The sequence below is a fragment of the Phoxinus phoxinus genome (genome assembly GCF_949152265.1).
Source record: "Phoxinus phoxinus genome assembly, chromosome: 8".
Taxonomy (NCBI): domain Eukaryota; kingdom Metazoa; phylum Chordata; class Actinopteri; order Cypriniformes; family Leuciscidae; genus Phoxinus; species Phoxinus phoxinus.
This window is the reverse complement of record NC_136883.1, coordinates 989,605-1,012,220: the sequence shown is the minus strand read 5'-3', so window position 1 is coordinate 1,012,220 and position 22,616 is coordinate 989,605. Positions and strand designations below refer to the sequence as shown.

The window sequence follows — 22,616 nt, the reverse complement described above, 5'->3', positions numbered from 1 at the left end:
GAGTTGTGCGTCAGGCCTTGCGAGGTGAACACAGCCTAATGGACCTGACAATGTCTATGAACTGCTCTTGATGTGTTCATGTAGTAGTTTAATACAATTGAACAAAATGTTAAAGGAAAAAATAGAAGCTACAGCTCCTTGTGATTGGAGGCATGCTTATAATCCATTCTGGGTAGTAACTGATTACATGTCATCTATATTACGTAATCAGATTACACAAATTAAGCACTTGTTATTAGATTGCATTTTAAAATACTCATAATCAGACTACAGTTACTTTTTTATTGATTGCATGATAACTTAATATTTAAAAAATGACAATAATTATTAAGAATACTTTGATTCTCCCTAATTCTTATTTTTTTATCATTACATGTTCCTTTCTAAAAAGAAAAAGTCTATATATGTTTAGAAAGCCTTTCAGCTTTGTGCAATTCAAGAGACTTGAATTACAGGTCCTTCACTAGTTTGAGAAATCCTGACATAATGTACTGTTTAACTTAAAGGAACACTCCACTTTTTTTGGAAATAGGCTCATGTTCCAGCTTCCCGAGAGTTAAACAGTTTGACCGTTTTCTAATCCATCCCGCCGATCTCCGGGTCTGGCGGCAGCACTTTTAGCATAGCTTAGCATAGATCATTGAATCTGATTAGACCGTTAGCATCTCTCTCAAAACAATGACCAAAGAGTTTAGATATTTTTCCTATTTAAAACTGGACTCTTCTGTAGTTACATCGTGTACTAAGACCGACAGAAAATGAAAAGTTTTCTAGGTCAATATGACTAGGAACTATACTCTCATTCCTGCGTAATAATCCAGGAACTGCTGCCGTACCAGCGGTGCAATGATATTACGCAGAGCCTGAAAGTAGTTCCCAGCTCTGTAACTTCCAGCGTGACCGGCACTAAGTTTGTAATATCATTGCGCTGCTGGTACGGCTGCAGTTCGCTGATTATTACGCAGGAATGAGAGAATAGTTCCTAGTCATATTGGCCTAGAAAATCGCAACTTTTCATTTTCTGTCGGTCTTAGTACACGATGTAACTACAGAAGAGTCAAGTTTTAAATAGGAAAAATATCAAATCTCTTTGGTCAACTGTTTAACTCTAGGGGAGTTGGAAAATGAGCCTATTTCCAAAAAAAAAAAGTGGAATGTTCCTTTAATGCACTTAATTCATTTAATATCTAAAAGGTATTATTTTAGTTATTATTAATGTTAGAAACAAGTTAGGTAAAAAGTAATCAAAAGTAATAAACATAGTCAGATTATATTTCCTAAAATGTGTAATGTAATAGATTTGTATCATGTATTTAGTTTTCAGTAGCTAATGGACTACAATTTGTAAGTAATCTACCAAGAACTGATTGTAAGTTAAATTATGACAGCAGACGAATTATTATTTCATGCAGAGATACTGGAAAAGTCACCTCAGATGAACTGTAAAATGCTTTTAATCTTTGAATGCTGATGCACAATGTGGCTTTGGGCAAAACTGTTGCAAAAACGCAAATAATCCTGTCCATCATAGCTTGAAATTTTGCCTTTAGTTTGCTACTGAACCCATTATCCTATTTTGAAATGCCTTGTGGCTAAAAGTGCCCTGAAGACTGAACCACTCCCACCCACAGAGAGTATAAACCCAAGACCACTGCCTGCAACGCTCATCCCGAATCAAGGATATCCACCAGTTTATCAGCTCATCTTCCTCAGTGCCCGACAACATGAGCTTTGAGTTCCAGTCAAGCTTCCAGTCAAGCTTCCAGTCAAGCTTCCAGACCATCTCCGGCTTCGTGAGTGATCCTGCTCTCCTGACTTTTACTTATCTTTCTACATTGTTTTCTTTTGTGCATTTTCAGAGTATATTTAAATCAGTTGCACATTGTGAACTTTACCATAACATACAGAATACTTTTTTCCTATGCAGTGCGTCCCCTACGAGAGTCCTATCTCTGGAGGACTGAAAGCTGGGAAAACCATCTTCATTCAGGGAACCGTTCCCTCTGGATCTAAAAGGTAAATCTTTCCTTTCAAGACTAGAGATAGAAATGCAATTTTGTTTGATTAACTAGTTCACTCTACATTGTCTATAATCATTGCAGCTTTGAGGTGAATCTGAAGTGTGGGAAGTCTGAAGGAGATGACATTGCCTTTCAAATCAGACCCCAGTTTAGCAGCAACAGCATAGTCCTAAACAGCCAGCAAAATGGGTCTTGGGGAAAAGAGGAGAAACTGGAATTACCTTTAAAGCAGGGGAGCAGCTTCGATCTGCTCATTGCCGTAAACTCTGAAAATTATCAGGTGTGTTTTGATCTATTCAATGAGTGCATCGTGCATAGGCTAAAATAAATATTTTATGATCAAATATGAAATAAATCTGAACATAGTAATTTTCAATCTGAAGGTGTATTGGAGTGGATGCGAAGTTGGCCGATTTCAGCATCGTATATCTCTGGAACACGTCTTCGCTCTGAGTGTTGCAGGAGAGGTTTCTTTAACCAACGTGGTGTTTACTGAGGTGAGTGATCCTCCTCTTTTTACAAAATTTAGTTGCCATTACTCAAGCACATGCTTTCCTGTTATTTTCGCATTAGGCTATGATACCGAAGACAGATAAATGCTTCAGTATGCTGATTGTTCAAGTTCACTTTATTTGTATAGCACATTTACAACACCCAATAGGCTGACCAAAGTGCTTTACAGAACAACCAGATTAAAAGATAGTAAGACCTGCATGACAACACATAAAACACATGTGTCCTCATGTGCGTAACTGTCACAGCAGTCCTGCTGAGTGACATGCGATACTCCATCAAAAAGGATTATAAATTGGTTTGTAATATGCAAGATTACTCTATAACTACAATTGGAAGAGTACCTGTAATATATTTTTTAAATTCATGTCACTGCAAGACCACTTGAATAAGAGAAAGCAATGGTTCTTAAAGTGTGTGAAAAAAAACACAGTATACAGTAGACATGATACACATGTTTGAGTTAATCAACTCTTACAATCTTGCTTTTACAGAACATGGCTGGATCCTCCATCTTTCAGCAGGGCGGAAGTTTGATCAACTTGCAGGGTGGGACTATGACTTTTGATGAACAATCATCTGTGCAAAATGGAAGCTGGTCTTTGATGGGCAACGAATACAATCAGTCATCTTTCCAAACAACGACTGAACTTTCATTGAGCAACCCAGTCCAGAATCCCGTGAGTAGCAGAACCTTTAAAGGAACTCAGTAACACAATAAAGTGCAAGCACTAAAAGAGATATCAGTGAATAGAAATTGTCAATCTCCCAAGACAAACTTTAACATTACAGTTTCAATATTTTTGATGCCTCTTTAAAAGTTCAAAACCTGCCATAAGAATCTAGTTAATATAGAATAATGCCTATTATCTTGTTCTTACTGCAGAGCCTTCCTTATGTGGGCCCAATTTCCGGAGGACTGAGAGAAGGAATGGCCTTGTACTTGCAGGGAGTTGTTCCCACTAATGCTAACCGGTAATGAATCGTTTTGCTGGATAATTTGCACAAAACAAATCACTGTTATTTGGAATCAGTTGCTTTAACGTTTCAACTTCAATGTAGGTTTGGAATCAATTTCAAGACCGGGCCATCTGACACTGATGACATTGCTTTCCACTTCAACCCCCGAATGGACCAGAAGATGGCCATGAACAGCTTCAGGAACGGAGGATGGGAGGCGGAGGAAAGTGTCTCTGACAACCCCTTTAAAAAGGGAGAAGCTTTTGAGATGTTCACGGTCATCAAATCGGAAGGATATCAGGTATGTGCTTTGAAACAAAAAACTCACTGCGCACCCCTAAAAGCAATCTAGGAACTTGTTCTCACACCGGTTGTGTTGCTTTGGATCATTAGGTATATGTGAATGGCCAAGAGCAGTACACATACAAGCACCGTATACCACTGGAAAAGGTGTCAGCATTAAATATCCATGGAGATGTTTCTGTGAACCTTTTTGGCTTCATACAAGTAAGTTACATTTTCTACAGCTTTGGAAATATTGCAGCATTACTGAAACTTTGTCAGAATCCAGTGAGAATGAAGTGGAAAGTAAAGAGCTTTCTAAATACACATCTCTCTGTTCCCTCATTAGAACTGGAGCTCATCTTCATTTCCTACAGAAGTTACAACAAAAATCATCAGTTTGGGCAGCTTACATGGGGAACGTTCCACCGTACAGTCAGAGATCTTGCAGCCAGTCCAAAACCCTGTAAGTGACCGTTCCATTCCAGTAACTTCTGAATGCACAACAAATGCAAACACTTAATGAAAAAACAGTGCATGAGAACCGTTTACCCAAGAGCAATTGTCTCACCATAGTTTCAGGATTATGATGATCCTTTTTTAAATAATGAAATTCTAAATGTCCCTTTTCAGTGAGTTCAACAACCTGCCATAAGAATCTAGTAAATATAGGATAAAGCCTATTTTCTTGTTCTTACTGCAGAGCCTTCCTTATGTGGGCCCAATTTCAGGAGGACTGAGAGAAGGAATGGCCTTGTACTTGCAGGGAGTTGTTCCCACTAATGCTGACTGGTAAGGAATTGTTTTGTTGGAAAATATGGACAAAACAATCCAATGTTTTTTGGAATCAGTTGCTTTAACACTTCAACTTCAATGCAGGTTTGGAATAGATTTCAAGACCGGGCCATCTGACACTGATGACATTGCTTTCCACTTCAACCCCCGAATGGGCTCAAATGTGACCATGAACAGCTTCAGGAATGGAGGATGGGAGGCGGAGGAAAGTATCTCTGACAACCCCTTTAAAAAGGGAGAAGCTTTTGAGATGTTCTTTGTCATGAAATCCGAAGGATATCAGGTATGTGCTTTGAAACACAAAACTCACTGCGCACCCCAAAAAGCAATCTAGAAACTTGTTCTCACACAGGTTGTGTTGCTTTGGATCATCAGGTATATGTGAATGGCCAGGAGCAGTACACATTCAAGCACCGTATACCGCTGGAAAAAGTGTCAGCATTAAAAATCAATGGAAATGTTGCTGTGAAACTTCTTGGCTTTATACAAGTAAGTTACATTTTCTACAGCTGTGCTAATATTGCAGGATGAATAATACAGTGTCGGAATCCATTGAGATTGACGTGGAAAGTAAAGAGCTTTCTAAATGCACTCTCTCTGTTCCCTCATTAGAACTGGAGCACATCTTCATTTCCTACAGAAGTTACAACAAAAATCATCAGTCTGGGCAGCTTACGTGGGGAACGTTCCACCGTACAGTCAGAGATCTTGCAGCCAGTCCAAAACCCTGTGAGTGACCGTTCCATTTCTATAACTTCTGGATGCACAACAAAGTGCAAACACTTAATGAAACAACAGTGCATGAGAACCGTTTACCCAAGAGCAATTGTCTCACCATAGTTTCAGGATTATGATGATCCTTTTTAAAATAATGAAATTCTAAATGTCCCTTTTCAGTGAGTTCAAAAACCTGCCATAAGAATCTAGTCAATATAGGATAATGCCTATTTTCTTGTTCTTACTGCAGAGCCTTCCTTATGTGGGCCCAATTTCAGGAGGACTGAGAGAAGGAATGGCCTTCTACTTGCAGGGAGTTGTTCCCACTAATGCTGACCGGTAATGAATCGTTTTGCTGAATTATTTGCACAAAATAAATCTCTGTTATTTGGAATCAGTTGCTTTACCGCCTCAACTTCAATGTAGGTTTGAAATCAATTTCAAGACTGGGCCATCTGACACTGATGACATTGCTTTCCACTTCAACCCCCGAATGGACCAGAAGGTGGCCATGAACAGCTTCAGGAACGGAGGATGGGAGGTGGAGGAAGGTGTCTCTGACAACCCCTTTAAAAAGGGAGAAGCTTTTGAGATGTTCACGGTCATCAAATCCGAAGGATATCAGGTATGTGCTTTGAAACACAAATCTCACTGCGCACCCCTAAAAGCAATCTAGGAACTTGTCCTAACACAGGTTGTGTTGCTTTGGATCATTAGGTATATGTGAATGGCCAGGAGCAGTACACATTCAAGCACCGTATACCACTAGAAAAGGTGTCAGCATTAAATATCAATGGAGATATTTCCGTGAACCTTTGTGGCTTCATACAAGTAAGTTACATTTTCTACAGCTTTGGAAATACTGCAGCATTACTGAAACTTTGCCAGAATGACGTGGAAAGTAAAGCGCTTTCTAAATACTCCCTCTCTCTCTCTCTCTCTCTCTCTCTGTTCCCTCATTAGAACTGGAGCACATCTTCATTTCCTACAGAAGTTACAACAGAATTCATCAGTTTGGGCAGCTTACATGGGGAACGTTCCACCGTACAGTCAGAGATATTGCAGCCAGTCCAAAACCCTGTGAGTTACCGTTCCATTCCAGTAACTTCTGAATAAACAACAAAGTGCAAACACTTAATGAAACAACAGTGTATGAGAACCATTTACCCAAGAGAAATTGTCTCACCATAGTTTCAGGATTATGATGATCCTTTTTTAAACAATGAAATTCTAAATGTCCCTTTTCAGTGAGTTCAACAACCTGCCATGAGAATCTAGTAAATATAGGATAATGCCTATTTTCTTGTTCTTACTGCAGAGCCGTCCTTATGTGGACACAATTTCAGGAGGACTAAGAGAAGGAATGGCCTTGCACTTGCAGGGAGTTGTTCCCACTAATGCTAACCGGTAATGAAACGTTTTGATGGAATATTTGCACAAAACAAATCACTGTTATTTGGAATCAGTTGCTTTAACGCCTCAACTTCAATGTAGGTTTGAAATCAATTTCAAGACCGGGCTATCTGACACTGATGACATTGCTTTTCACTTCAACCCCCGAATGGACCAGAAGGTGGCCATGAACAGCCTCAGGAACGGAGGATGGGAGGCGGAGGAAAGTATCTCTGACAACCCCTTTAAAAAGGGAGAAGCTTTTGAGATGTTCACGGTCATCAAATCTGAAGGATATCAGGTATGTGCTTTGAAACACAAATCTCACTGCGCACCCCTAAAAGAAACCTAGGAACTTGTCCTCACACAGGTTGTGTTGCTTTGGATCATCAGGTATATGTGAATGGCCAGGAGCAGTACACATTCAAGCACCGTATACCGCTGGAAACGGTGTCAGCATTAAATGTCAATGGAGATGTTTCCTTGGACCTTTGTGGCTTCATACAAGTAAGTTACATTTCTTACAACTGTGGAAATATTGCAGCATTACTGAAACTTTGTCAGAACCCAGTGAGAATGACATGGAAAGTAAAGAGCTTTCTAAATACTCCATCTCTCTCTCTCTCTCTCTGTTCCCTCATTAGAACTGGAGCTCATCTTCATTTCCTACAGAAGTTACAACAAAAATCATCAGTTTGGGCAGCTCACGTGGGGAACGTTCCACCGTACAGTCAGAGATCTTGCAGCCAGTCCAAAACCCTGTAAGTGACCGTTCCATTCCAGTAACTTATGAATGCACAACAAATGCAAACACTTAATGAAAAAACAGTACATGAGAACCGTTTACCCAAGAGCAATTGTCTCACCATAGTTTCAGGATTATGATGATCCTTTTTTAAACAATGAAATTCTAAATATCCCTTTTCAGTGAGTTCAACAACCTGCCATAAGAATGTAGTCAATATAGGATAATGACTATTTTCTTGTTCTTACTGCAGAGCCTTCCTTATGTGGGCCCAATTTCAGGAGGACTGAGAGAAGGAATGGCCTTGTACTTGCAGGGAGTTGTTCCCACTAATGCTGACTGGTAAGGAATTGTTTTGTTGGACAATATGGACAAAAACAATCCAATGTTTTTTGGAATCAGTTGCTTTAACACTTCAACTTCAATGCAGGTTTGGAATAGATTTCAAGACCGGGCCATCTGACACTGATGACATTGCTTTCCATTTCAACCCCCGAATGGACCAGAAGGTGGCCATGAACAGCTTCAGGAACGGAGGATGGGAGGCGGATGAAAGTATCTCTGACAACCCATTTAAAAAGGGAGAAGCTTTTGAGATGTTCACGGTCATCAAATCCGAAGGATATCAGGTATGTGCTTTGAAACACAAAACTCACTGCGCACACCTAAAAGCAATCTAGGAACTTGTCCTCACACAGGTTGTGTTGCTTTGGATCATCAGGTATATGTGAATGGCCAGGAGCAGTACACATTCAAGCACCGTATACCACTGGAAAAAGTGTCAGCATTAAAAATCAATGGACATGTTGCTGTGAAACTTCTTGGCTTTATACAAGTAAGTACAATTTTCTACAGCTGTGCTAATATTACAGGATGAATAATATAGTGTCGGAATCCATTGAGATTGACGTGGAAAGTAAAGAGCTTTCTAAATGCACTCTCTCTGTTCCCTCATTAGAACTGGAGCACATCTTCATTTTCTACAGAAGTTACAACAAAAATCATTAGTTTGGGCAGCTTACGTGGGGAACGTTCCACCGTACAGTCAGAGATCTTGCAGCCAGTCCAAAACCCTGTGAGTGACCGTTCCATTCCTATAACTTCTGGATGCACAACAAAGTGCAAACACTTAATGAAACAACAGTGCATGAGAACCGTTTACCCAAGAGCAATTGTCTTACCATAGTTTCAGGATTATGATGATCCTTTTTTAAACAATGAAATTCTAAATGTCCCTTTTCAGTGAGTTCAACAACCTGCCATAAGAATGTAGTCAATATAGGATAATGACTATTTTCTTGTTCTTACTGCAGAGCCTTCCTTATGTGGGCCCAATTTCAGGAGGACTGAGAGAAGGAATGGCCTTGTACTTGCAGGGAGTTGTTCCCACTAATGCTGACTGGTAAGGAATTGTTTGTTGGACAATATGGACAAAAACAATCCAATGTTTTTTTGGAATCAGTTGCTTTAACACTTCAACTTCAATGCAGGTTTGGAATAGATTTCAAGACCGGGCCATCTGACACTGATGACATTGCTTTCCATTTCAACCCCCGAATGGACCAGAAGGTGGCCATGAACAGCTTCAGGAACGGAGGATGGGAGGCGGATGAAAGTATCTCTGACAACCCATTTAAAAAGGGAGAAGCTTTTGAGATGTTCACGGTCATCAAATCCGAAGGATATCAGGTATGTGCTTTGAAACACAAAACTCACTGTGCACACCTAAAAGCAATCTAGGAAGTTGTCCTCACACAGGTTGTGTTGCTTTGGATCATCAGGTATATGTGAATGGACAGGAGCAGTACACATTCAAGCACCGTATACCGCTGGAAAAAGTGTCAGCATTAAAAATCAATGGACATGTTGCTGTGAAACTTCTTGGCTTTATACAAGTAAGTACAATTTTCTACAGCTGTGCTAATATTACAGGATGAATAATATAGTGTCGGAATCCATTGAGATTGACGTGGAAAGTAAAGAGCTTTCTAAATGCACTCTCTCTGTTCCCTCATTAGAACTGGACCACATCTTCATTTTCTACAGAAGTTACAACAAAAATCATTAGTTTGGGCAGCTTACGTGGGGAACGTTCCACCGTACAGTCAGAGATCTTGCAGCCAGTCCAAAACCCTGTGAGTGACCGTTCCATTCCTATAACTTCTGGATGCACAACAAAGTGCAAACACTTAATGAAACAACAGTGCATGAGAACCGTTTACCCAAGAGCAATTGTCTTACCATAGTTTCAGGATTATGATGATCATTTTTTAAACAATGAAATTCTAAATGTCCCTTTTCAGTGAGTTCAAAAACCTGCCATAAGAATGTAGTCAATATAGGATAATGACTATTTTCTTGTTCTTACTGCAGAGCCTTCCTTATGTGGGCACAATTTCAGGAGGACTGAGAGAAGGAATGGCCTTGTACTTGCAGGGAGTTGTTCCCACTAATGCTGACTGGTAAGGAATTGTTTTGTTGGACAATATGGACAAAAACAATCCAATGTTTTTTGGAATCAGTTGCTTTAACACTTCAACTTCAATGCAGGTTTGGAATAGATTTCAAGACCGGGCCATCTGACACTGATGACATTGCTTTCCATTTCAACCCCCGAATGGACCAGAAGGTGGCCATGAACAGCTTCAGGAACGGAGGATGGGAGGCGGATGAAAGTATCTCTGACAACCCATTTAAAAAGGGAGAAGCTTTTGAGATGTTCACGGTCATCAAATCCGAAGGATATCAGGTATGTGCTTTGAAACACAAAACTCACTGCGCACACCTAAAAGCAATCTAGGAAGTTGTCCTCACACAGGTTGTGTTGCTTTGGATCATCAGGTATATGTGAATGGCCAGGAGCAGTACACATTCAAGCACCGTATACCGCTGGAAAAAGTGTCAGCATTAAAAATCAATGGACATGTTGCTGTGAAACTTCTTGGCTTTATACAAGTAAGTACAATTTTCTACAGCTGTGCTAATATTACAGGATGAATAATATAGTGTCGGAATCCATTGAGATTGACGTGGAAAGTAAAGAGCTTTCTAAATGCACTCTCTCTGTTCCCTCATTAGAACTGGAGCACATCTTCATTTTCTACAGAAGTTACAACAAAAATCATCAGTTTGGGCAGCTTACGTGGGGAACGTTCCACCATACAGTCAGAGATCTTGCAGCCAGTCCAAAACCCTGTGAGTGACCGTTCAATTCCTATAACTTCTGAATGCACAACAAAGTGCAAACACTTAATGAAACAACAGTGCGTGAGAACCGTTTACCCAAGAGCAATTGTCTTACCATAGTTTCAGGATTATGATGATCTGTTTTTAAACAATGAAATTCTAAATGTCCCTTTTCAGTGCGTTCAAAAACCTGTCATAAGAATCTAGTAAATATAGGATAATGCCTATTTTCTTGTTCTTACTGCAGAGCCTTCCTTATGTGGGCCCAATTTCAGGAGGACTGAGAGAAGGAATGGCCTTGTACTTGCAGGGAGTTGTTCCCACTAATGCTGACCGGTAATGAATCGTTTTGCTGGATTATTTGCACAAAACAAATCACTGTTATTTGGAATCAGTTGCTTTAACGCCTCAACTTCAATGTAGGTTTGAAATCAATTTCAAGACTGGGCCATCTGACACTGATGACATTGCTTTCCACTTCAACCCCCGAATGGACCAGAAGGTGGCCATGAACAGCTTCAGGAACGGAGGATGGGAGGTGGAGGAAGGTGTCTCTGACAACCCCTTTAAAAAGGGAGAAGCTTTTGAGATGTTCACGGTCATCAAATCCGAAGGATATCAGGTATGTGCTTTGAAACACAAATCTCACTGCGCACCCCTAAAAGCAATCTAGGAACTTGTCCTAACACAGGTTGTGTTGCTTTGGATCATTAGGTATATGTGAATGGCCAGGAGCAGTACACATTCAAGCACCGTATACCACTAGAAAAGGTGTCAGCATTAAATATCAATGGAGATATTTCCGTGAACCTTTGTGGCTTCATACAAGTAAGTTACATTTTCTACAGCTTTGGAAATACTGCAGCATTACTGAAACTTTGCCAGAATGACGTGGAAAGTAAAGCGCTTTCTAAATACTCCCTCTCTCTCTCTCTCTCTCTCTCTCTGTTCCCTCATTAGAACTGGAGCACATCTTCATTTCCTACAGAAGTTACAACAGAATTCATCAGTTTGGGCAGCTTACATGGGGAACGTTCCACCGTACAGTCAGAGATATTGCAGCCAGTCCAAAACCCTGTGAGTTACCGTTCCATTCCAGTAACTTCTGAATAAACAACAAAGTGCAAACACTTAATGAAACAACAGTGTATGAGAACCATTTACCCAAGAGAAATTGTCTCACCATAGTTTCAGGATTATGATGATCCTTTTTTAAACAATGAAATTCTAAATGTCCCTTTTCAGTGAGTTCAACAACCTGCCATGAGAATCTAGTAAATATAGGATAATGCCTATTTTCTTGTTCTTACTGCAGAGCCGTCCTTATGTGGACACAATTTCAGGAGGACTAAGAGAAGGAATGGCCTTGCACTTGCAGGGAGTTGTTCCCACTAATGCTAACCGGTAATGAAACGTTTTGATGGAATATTTGCACAAAACAAATCACTGTTATTTGGAATCAGTTGCTTTAACGCCTCAACTTCAATGTAGGTTTGAAATCAATTTCAAGACCGGGCTATCTGACACTGATGACATTGCTTTTCACTTCAACCCCCGAATGGACCAGAAGGTGGCCATGAACAGCCTCAGGAACGGAGGATGGGAGGCGGAGGAAAGTATCTCTGACAACCCCTTTAAAAAGGGAGAAGCTTTTGAGATGTTCACGGTCATCAAATCTGAAGGATATCAGGTATGTGCTTTGAAACACAAATCTCACTGCGCACCCCTAAAAGAAACCTAGGAACTTGTCCTCACACAGGTTGTGTTGCTTTGGATCATCAGGTATATGTGAATGGCCAGGAGCAGTACACATTCAAGCACCGTATACCGCTGGAAACGGTGTCAGCATTAAATGTCAATGGAGATGTTTCCTTGGACCTTTGTGGCTTCATACAAGTAAGTTACATTTCTTACAACTGTGGAAATATTGCAGCATTACTGAAACTTTGTCAGAACCCAGTGAGAATGACATGGAAAGTAAAGAGCTTTCTAAATACTCCATCTCTCTCTCTCTCTCTCTGTTCCCTCATTAGAACTGGAGCTCATCTTCATTTCCTACAGAAGTTACAACAAAAATCATCAGTTTGGGCAGCTCACGTGGGGAACGTTCCACCGTACAGTCAGAGATCTTGCAGCCAGTCCAAAACCCTGTAAGTGACCGTTCCATTCCAGTAACTTATGAATGCACAACAAATGCAAACACTTAATGAAAAAACAGTACATGAGAACCGTTTACCCAAGAGCAATTGTCTCACCATAGTTTCAGGATTATGATGATCCTTTTTTAAACAATGAAATTCTAAATATCCCTTTTCAGTGAGTTCAACAACCTGCCATAAGAATGTAGTCAATATAGGATAATGACTATTTTCTTGTTCTTACTGCAGAGCCTTCCTTATGTGGGCCCAATTTCAGGAGGACTGAGAGAAGGAATGGCCTTGTACTTGCAGGGAGTTGTTCCCACTAATGCTGACTGGTAAGGAATTGTTTTGTTGGACAATATGGACAAAAACAATCCAATGTTTTTTGGAATCAGTTGCTTTAACACTTCAACTTCAATGCAGGTTTGGAATAGATTTCAAGACCGGGCCATCTGACACTGATGACATTGCTTTCCATTTCAACCCCCGAATGGACCAGAAGGTGGCCATGAACAGCTTCAGGAACGGAGGATGGGAGGCGGATGAAAGTATCTCTGACAACCCATTTAAAAAGGGAGAAGCTTTTGAGATGTTCACGGTCATCAAATCCGAAGGATATCAGGTATGTGCTTTGAAACACAAAACTCACTGCGCACACCTAAAAGCAATCTAGGAACTTGTCCTCACACAGGTTGTGTTGCTTTGGATCATCAGGTATATGTGAATGGCCAGGAGCAGTACACATTCAAGCACCGTATACCACTGGAAAAAGTGTCAGCATTAAAAATCAATGGACATGTTGCTGTGAAACTTCTTGGCTTTATACAAGTAAGTACAATTTTCTACAGCTGTGCTAATATTACAGGATGAATAATATAGTGTCGGAATCCATTGAGATTGACGTGGAAAGTAAAGAGCTTTCTAAATGCACTCTCTCTGTTCCCTCATTAGAACTGGAGCACATCTTCATTTTCTACAGAAGTTACAACAAAAATCATTAGTTTGGGCAGCTTACGTGGGGAACGTTCCACCGTACAGTCAGAGATCTTGCAGCCAGTCCAAAACCCTGTGAGTGACCGTTCCATTCCTATAACTTCTGGATGCACAACAAAGTGCAAACACTTAATGAAACAACAGTGCATGAGAACCGTTTACCCAAGAGCAATTGTCTTACCATAGTTTCAGGATTATGATGATCCTTTTTTAAACAATGAAATTCTAAATGTCCCTTTTCAGTGAGTTCAACAACCTGCCATAAGAATGTAGTCAATATAGGATAATGACTATTTTCTTGTTCTTACTGCAGAGCCTTCCTTATGTGGGCCCAATTTCAGGAGGACTGAGAGAAGGAATGGCCTTGTACTTGCAGGGAGTTGTTCCCACTAATGCTGACTGGTAAGGAATTGTTTGTTGGACAATATGGACAAAAACAATCCAATGTTTTTTTGGAATCAGTTGCTTTAACACTTCAACTTCAATGCAGGTTTGGAATAGATTTCAAGACCGGGCCATCTGACACTGATGACATTGCTTTCCATTTCAACCCCCGAATGGACCAGAAGGTGGCCATGAACAGCTTCAGGAACGGAGGATGGGAGGCGGATGAAAGTATCTCTGACAACCCATTTAAAAAGGGAGAAGCTTTTGAGATGTTCACGGTCATCAAATCCGAAGGATATCAGGTATGTGCTTTGAAACACAAAACTCACTGTGCACACCTAAAAGCAATCTAGGAACTTGTCCTCACACAGGTTGTGTTGCTTTGGATCATCAGGTATATGTGAATGGACAGGAGCAGTACACATTCAAGCACCGTATACCGCTGGAAAAAGTGTCAGCATTAAAAATCAATGGACATGTTGCTGTGAAACTTCTTGGCTTTATACAAGTAAGTACAATTTTCTACAGCTGTGCTAATATTACAGGATGAATAATATAGTGTCGGAATCCATTGAGATTGACGTGGAAAGTAAAGAGCTTTCTAAATGCACTCTCTCTGTTCCCTCATTAGAACTGGACCACATCTTCATTTTCTACAGAAGTTACAACAAAAATCATTAGTTTGGGCAGCTTACGTGGGGAACGTTCCACCGTACAGTCAGAGATCTTGCAGCCAGTCCAAAACCCTGTGAGTGACCGTTCCATTCCTATAACTTCTGGATGCACAACAAAGTGCAAACACTTAATGAAACAACAGTGCATGAGAACCGTTTACCCAAGAGCAATTGTCTTACCATAGTTTCAGGATTATGACGATCCTTTTTTAAACAATGAAATTCTAAATGTCCCTTTTCAGTGAGTTCAAAAACCTGCCATAAGAATGTAGTCAATATAGGATAATGACTATTTTCTTGTTCTTACTGCAGAGCCTTCCTTATGTGGGCACAATTTCAGGAGGACTGAGAGAAGGAATGGCCTTGTACTTGCAGGGAGTTGTTCCCACTAATGCTGACTGGTAAGGAATTGTTTTGTTGGACAATATGGACAAAAACAATCCAATGTTTTTTGGAATCAGTTGCTTTAACACTTCAACTTCAATGCAGGTTTGGAATAGATTTCAAGACCGGGCCATCTGACACTGATGACATTGCTTTCCATTTCAACCCCCGAATGGACCAGAAGGTGGCCATGAACAGCTTCAGGAACGGAGGATGGGAGGCGGATGAAAGTATCTCTGACAACCCATTTAAAAAGGGAGAAGCTTTTGAGATGTTCACGGTCATCAAATCCGAAGGATATCAGGTATGTGCTTTGAAACACAAAACTCACTGCGCACACCTAAAAGCAATCTAGGAAGTTGTCCTCACACAGGTTGTGTTGCTTTGGATCATCAGGTATATGTGAATGGCCAGGAGCAGTACACATTCAAGCACCGTATACCGCTGGAAAAAGTGTCAGCATTAAAAATCAATGGACATGTTGCTGTGAAACTTCTTGGCTTTATACAAGTAAGTACAATTTTCTACAGCTGTGCTAATATTACAGGATGAATAATATAGTGTCGGAATCCATTGAGATTGACGTGGAAAGTAAAGAGCTTTCTAAATGCACTCTCTCTGTTCCCTCATTAGAACTGGAGCACATCTTCATTTTCTACAGAAGTTACAACAAAAATCATTAGTTTGGGCAGCTTACGTGGGGAACGTTCCACCGTACAGTCAGAGATCTTGCAGCCAGTCCAAAACCCTGTGAGTGACCGTTCCATTCCTATAACTTCTGGATGCACAACAAAGTGCAAACACTTAATGAAACAACAGTGCATGAGAACCGTTTACCCAAGAGCAATTGTCTTACCATAGTTTCAGGATTATGATGATCCTTTTTTAAACAATGAAATTCTAAATGTCCCTTTTCAGTGAGTTCAAAAACCTGCCATAAGAATGTAGTCAATATAGGATAATGACTATTTTCTTGTTCTTACTGCAGAGCCTTCCTTATGTGGGCCCAATTTCAGGAGGACTGAGAGAAGGAATGGCCTTGTACTTGCAGGGAGTTGTTCCCACTAATGCTGACTGGTAAGGAATTGTTTTGTTGGACAATATGGACAAAAACAATCCAATGTTTTTTGGAATCAGTTGCTTTAACACTTCAACTTCAATGCAGGTTTGGAATAGATTTCAAGACCGGGCCATCTGACACTGATGACATTGCTTTCCATTTCAACCCCCGAATGGACCAGAAGGTGGCCATGAACAGCTTCAGGAACGGAGGATGGGAGGCGGATGAAAGTATCTCTGACAACCCATTTAAAAAGGGAGAAGCTTTTGAGATGTTCACGGTCATCAAATCCGAAGGATATCAGGTATGTGCTTTGAAACACAAAACTCACTGCGCACACCTAAAAGCAATCTAGGAACTTGTCCTCACACAGGTTGTGTTGCTTTGGATCATCAGGTATATGTGAATGGCCAGGAGCAGTACACATTCAAGCACCGTATACCGCTGGAAAAAGTGTCAGCATTAAAAATCAATGGAAATGTTGCTGTGAAACTTCTTGGCTTTATACAAGTAAGTTACATTTTCTACAGCTGTGCTAATATTACAGGATGAATAATACAGTGTCGAAATCCATTGAGATTGACGTGGAAAGTAAAGAGCTTTCTAAATGCACTCTCTCTGTTCCCTCATTAGAACTGGAGCACATCTTCATTTACTACAGAAGGTACAACAAAAATCATCAGTCTGGGCAGCTTACGTGGGGAACGTTCCACCGTACAGTCAGAGATCTTGCAGCCAGTCCAAAACCCTGTGAGTGACCGTTCCATTCCTATAACTTCTGAATGCACAACAAAGTGCAAACACTTAATGAAACAACAGTGCGTGAGAACCGTTTACCCAAGAGCAATTGTCTTACCATAGTTTCAGGATTATGATGATCCTTTTTTAAACAATGAAATTCTAAATGTCCCTTTTCAGTGAGTTCAAAAACCTGCCATAAGAATGTAGTCAATATAGGATAAAGCCTATTTTCTTGTTCTTACTGCAGAGCCTTCCTTATGTGGGCCCAATTTCAGGAGGACTGAGAGAAGGAATGGCCTTGTACTTGCAGGGAGTTGTTCCTATTAATGCTGAACGGTAAGCAATTATTTATTTGGCCTCGGATATTACCACATATAAAATGAATGCAATACTGGAGTTCAGTCAGGGATAGACCACATCCTCAGATATGCACCAACTTAGGGTTAGGTAACGAGGTCCACTTCCCTGAGGAGTTTTCTCCAACCTTCAAACCGACCTGCCTTCAACTTTCCAGTAGTCCTGAAGACTGTGATTAGCTTGTTCAGGTGTGTTTGTTTACGTTTGGAGCTAAACTCTGCAGGAAAGTGGATCTCGAGGGCCGAAGTTGAAAACCCATGAGGTAGAGAGATGAGTCATTATCTTGATTTGATTAATTTAATATTTCTCAAATTCCATGCAGGTTTAGAATAGATTTCAAGACTGGGCCATCTGAAACTGATGACATTGCTTTCCACTTCAACCCCCGAATGGACCAGAAGGTGGCCATGAACAGCTTCAGGAAAGGAGGATGGCAGGCGGAGGAAGGTGTCTCTGACAACCCCTTTAAAAAGGGAGAAGCTTTTGAGATGTTCACGGTCATCAAATCCGAAGGATATCAGGTATGTGCTTTGAAACTCAAAACTTACTGTGCACCCCTAATAGAAATCTAGGAACTTGTCCTCACACAGGTTGTGTTGTTTTGGATCATCAGGTATATGTGAATGGCCAGGAGCAGTACACATTCAAGCACCGTATACCGCTGGAAAAGGTGTCAGCATTAAAAATCAATGGAGATGTTGCTGTGATATTTTTTGGCTTCATACAAGTGAGTTAGTTTTTCATCAGCTGATAAAATATTGCAGAATGAATGATACTGTGTCGGAATCCCGTAAGAATGATGTGGAAAGTAAAGAGCTTTCTAAATACACTCTCTCTTTAGAACTGGAGCACATCCTCATTTGTTACTAAAGTGAAGACTAAAATCATCAGTTTGGGCAGCTCACGTGGGGAACGTTCCACCGTACAGTCAGAGATCTTGCAGCCAGTCCAAAACCCTGTGAGTGACCGTTCCATTCCAGTAACTTCTGAATGCACAACAAAGTGCAAGCTATTAAAGTGATAGTAAACTCGAAAATGATCTAATTTACTCACCTTAATGTAATTCGATTTGGACTGATGCCTATTTTCTTTTGCTTACTGCAGAGCCTTCCTTATGTGGGCCCAATTTCAGGAGGACTGAGAGAAGGAATGGCCTTGTACTTACAGGGAGTTATTCCTACTAATGCTGGCCGGTAAGTAACATTTACACTTGTAATAATAGTTAGGTATCGCCAACACCACACGATAAGATACGCATTGTAATAAATAGACATAACAAAATACATGTCCATGCATCACAATATTATAATAATATTGATACCTCACTAAACATGCAAGAGAGGCCCAACCCTGCACTAAACATTAAATAATATGTGATCTGTTGTAGTTATTAAAATGTAGACTAATCTCTGCAATCTCATCAGATTGATGAGACAAATCATTATTTAGATTCAGATATTTTAACATGTCTAAATTCTATGCAGGTTTGCAATCAATTTCAAGACTGGGCCAACTGACAAGCATGACATTGCTTTCCATTTTAACCCTCGAATGGGTTGGAAGGTAGCCATGAACAGCTCAACCAATGGAAAATGGGGAGCTGAGGAAAGTGTCTCTGACAACCCCTTTAAAAAGGGAGAAGATTTTGAGATGTTCTTTGTCATGAAATCCGAAGGATATCAGGTATGTGCTTTGAAACACAAATCTCACTGCGCACCCCTAATAGAAATCTAGGAACTTGTCCTCACACAGGTTGTGTTGTTTTGGATCATCAGGTATATGTGAATGGCCAGGAGCAGTACACATTCAAGCACCGTATACCACTGGAAAAGGTGTCAGCATTAAATATAAATGGAGATGTGTCTGTGAACCTTTTTGGCTTCATACAAGTGAGTTAGTTTTTCATCAGCTGATACAATATTGCAGAATGAATGATATTGTGTTGGAATCCCGTAAGAATAACGTGGAAAGTAAAGAGCTTTCTAAATACACTCTCTCTTTAGAACTGGAGCACATCCTCATTTGTTACTAAAGTCAAGTCTAAAATCATCAGTTTGGGCAGCTCACGTGGGGAACGTTCCACCGTACAGTCAGAGATCTTGCAGCCAGTCCAAAACCCTGTGAGTGACCGTTCCATTCCAGTAACTTCTGAATGCACAACAAAGTGCAAACTCTTAAAGTGATAGTAAACTCGAAAATGATGTCATTTACTCACCTTAATGTAATTCGATTTGGACTGATGCCTATTTTATTTTGCTTACTGCAGAGCCTTCCTTATGTGGGCCCAATTTCAGGAGGACTGAGAGAAGGAATGGCCTTATACGTGCAGGGAGTCGTTCCTACTAATGCTGGCCGGTAAGTAACATTTACACTTGTAATAATAGTTAGGTATCGCCAACACCACACGATAAGATACGCATTGTAATAAATAGACATAGCCTAACACAATACATGTCCATGCATCACAATATTATAATAATATTGATACCTCACCAAACATGCAAGAGAGGCCCAACCCTGCACTAAACATTAAATAATATGTGATCTGTTGTAGTTATTAAAATGTAGACTAATCTCTGCAATCTCATCAGATTGATGAGACAAATCATTATTTAGATTCAGATATTTTAACATGTCTCAATTATATGCAGGTTTGCAATCAATTTCAAGACTGGGCCAACTGACAAGCATGACATTGCTTTCCATTTTAACCCTCGAATGGGTTGGAAGGTAGCCATGAACAGCTCAACCAATGGAAAATGGGGAGCTGAGGAAAGTGTCTCTGACAACCCCTTTAAAAAGGGAGAAGATTTTGAGATGTTCTTTGTCATGAAATCCGAAGGATATCAGGTATGTGCTTTGAAACACAAAACTCACTGCGCACCCCTAATAGAAATCTAGGAACTTGTCCTCACACAGGTTGTGTTGTTTTGGATCATCAGGTATATGTGAATGGCCAGGAGCAGTACACATTCAAGCACCGTATACCGCTGGAAAAGGTGTCAGCATTAAATATAAATGGAGATGTTACTGTGAACCTTTTTGGCTTCATACAAGTGAGTTAGTTTTTCATCAGCTGATACAATATTGCAGAATGAATGATACTGTGTCGGAATCCCGTAAGAATGACGTGGAAAGTAAAGAGCTTTCTAAATACACTCTCTCTTTAGAACTGGAGCACATCCTCATTTGTTACTAAAGTCAAGACTAAAATCATCAGTTTGGGCAGCTCACGTGGGGAACGTTCCACCGTACAGTCAGAGATCTTGCAGCCAGTCCAAAACCCTGTGAGTGACCGTTCCATTCCAGAGACTTCTGAATGCACAACAAAGTGCATGCTCTTAAAGTGATAGTAAACTCGAAAATGATCTAATTTACTCACCTTAATGTAATTCGATTTGGACTGATACCCATTATCTTGTTCTTACTGCAGAGCCTTCCTTATGTGGGCCCAATTTCAGGAGGACTGAGAGAAGGAATGGTCTTATGCGTGCAGGGAGTCGTTCCTACTAATGCTGACCGGTAAGTAATATTTACACTGGTAATAATAGTAGGTATCGCCAACACCACACGATAAGATACCTATTGTAATAAATAGACATAACACAATACATGTCCATGCATCACAATATTGTAATAATATTGATACCTCACCAAACATGCAAGAGAGGCCCAAACCTGCACTAAACATCAAATAATATGTGATTTGTTGTAGTTATTACGATGTAGACTAATCTCTGCAATCTCATCAGATTGATGAGACAAATCATTATTTAGATTCAGATAATTTAACATGTCTCAACTTCCATGCAGGTTTGCAATCAATTTCAAGACTGGGCCAACTGACAAGCATGACATTGCTTTCCATTTTAACCCTCGAATGGGTTGGAAGGTAGCCATGAACAGCTTCAGGAATGGAGGATGGGAGGCGGAGGAAAGTGTCTCTGACAACCCCTTTAAAAAGGGAGAAGATTTTGAGATGTTCTTTATCATCAAATCAGAAGGATATCAGGTATGTGCTTTTTGATTCTCAAAGCACCCTAAAATAATGCTCACATAATTCTCATACATCCATGCATGAACAAACAATTAACCCAGATTTGTGCAACTGCCAAGTGATGATATGCTCATAAGAAGCAAAGCTAATATTTATTAAAATGCTACCTAAATCTTAAAGCATGGTTTTGATGTGTCAGGTGCAAATAAAAGGCCAACAACACAGCATGTTTAAGCACCGCATCCCTTTGGAAAAAGTTACTACAATCCACATTCATGGGAATGTCTCCATCAGCTTCCTTGGTTTTGTCAAGGTGAGAGATACCAGCCCGCTTGTTCTTCATATACATACAATATACTGAAAATACAAATAAAAAAATGCTGGATTGCATCATTTGTCTTGTATTTAATTCAGTATAACGGCTGAAGTTTATATAAACCTCCTTTGTTTTTACAGGGAATGTGAACAGGAGCATTTCTGGCTCCTGCATTTGATGACATTGGTGGCTGCCTTTCAAGAGAAACGTTTTAAAAGCATGCATGTCCTCATCTTATTCACTCATCAAGCAAATCATTGATTTCAATCTAATCCATTACCACAAATCAAGGTTACTACTTATTTGCAATGAAAGCAAATAAATCAGATTTTCTTAAACCACACTGCTCTAATGTTGCAAGTTTTGTGTTACAATACGAAACACATTTTAGAAAAAGCTCTGTCACCAGATGGACATATAGACACATGTCATGCATTAGTTAGTTTAGTTGGTTAGTATACTTATACACACACACGCACACACGCACGCACGCACGCACGCACGCACACACAAAGAAAGGTAAAACATTTAACATAATAACAGATACAGTAATAAATGATGTTTTGTAACGGTTACTCTTACACCGTGGGACTCTATACCGTCTCCCTGATGGCAGAAGCTGATACATTGGAAATAAAACATGGCTTGACTCACTCACTATTGTCTGTGCATTCTTAAAAATCAACGATTTGTAAATTGATTGAAGTGATGAGTACTCTCTTACACCCATAACTTTCATTGCAGTTTTCACGTGCAAGACGTGCACGCTGTGATTGTAACTGGAACGAAATATTGCCATACCAAGCTTGCATCCCATTGCCATACCAAACGGCATAATAAAATAATTGCATAATTCTCTGATTTACACCAAACAGCCTAAGTCTTAAAAAATACAATCGTTGCTGGAATTTTGAACAAAGATAATCAATGTGGGCTTTCCAAGTAAATGAACCAT

General features: G+C 40.1%; 1 protein-coding gene across 1 annotated transcript; it reads left to right on the top strand.

Moving 5' to 3' along the window:
- Window positions 1-1,672: 1,672 nt before the first annotated feature.
- Window positions 1,673-22,315, top strand: lgals4 (galectin 4). The gene is made up of 73 exons (XM_079620129.1): window positions 1,673-1,793; window positions 1,928-2,016; window positions 2,103-2,301; window positions 2,405-2,518; window positions 3,029-3,214; window positions 3,421-3,509; window positions 3,597-3,795; window positions 3,888-4,001; window positions 4,126-4,242; window positions 4,480-4,568; window positions 4,656-4,854; window positions 4,947-5,060; window positions 5,184-5,300; window positions 5,539-5,627; window positions 5,715-5,913; window positions 6,006-6,119; window positions 6,252-6,368; window positions 6,607-6,695; window positions 6,783-6,981; window positions 7,074-7,187; window positions 7,325-7,441; window positions 7,679-7,767; window positions 7,856-8,054; window positions 8,147-8,260; window positions 8,384-8,500; window positions 8,739-8,827; window positions 8,916-9,114; window positions 9,207-9,320; window positions 9,444-9,560; window positions 9,799-9,887; window positions 9,976-10,174; window positions 10,267-10,380; window positions 10,504-10,620; window positions 10,859-10,947; window positions 11,035-11,233; window positions 11,326-11,439; window positions 11,572-11,688; window positions 11,927-12,015; window positions 12,103-12,301; window positions 12,394-12,507; window positions 12,645-12,761; window positions 12,999-13,087; window positions 13,176-13,374; window positions 13,467-13,580; window positions 13,704-13,820; window positions 14,059-14,147; window positions 14,236-14,434; window positions 14,527-14,640; window positions 14,764-14,880; window positions 15,119-15,207; window positions 15,296-15,494; window positions 15,587-15,700; window positions 15,824-15,940; window positions 16,179-16,267; window positions 16,356-16,554; window positions 16,647-16,760; window positions 16,884-17,000; window positions 17,239-17,327; window positions 17,671-17,869; window positions 17,962-18,075; window positions 18,190-18,306; window positions 18,453-18,541; window positions 18,833-19,031; window positions 19,124-19,237; window positions 19,352-19,468; window positions 19,615-19,703; window positions 20,000-20,198; window positions 20,291-20,404; window positions 20,519-20,635; window positions 20,782-20,870; window positions 21,162-21,360; window positions 21,545-21,658; window positions 21,802-22,315. The coding sequence occupies exons 1-73, from the start codon at window positions 1,725-1,727 to the stop codon at window positions 21,808-21,810; spliced, it is 9,372 nt and encodes a 3,123-aa protein (XP_079476255.1). The 5' UTR covers window positions 1,673-1,724; the 3' UTR covers window positions 21,811-22,315.
- The last annotated feature ends 301 nt before the right edge of the window (window positions 22,316-22,616 follow it).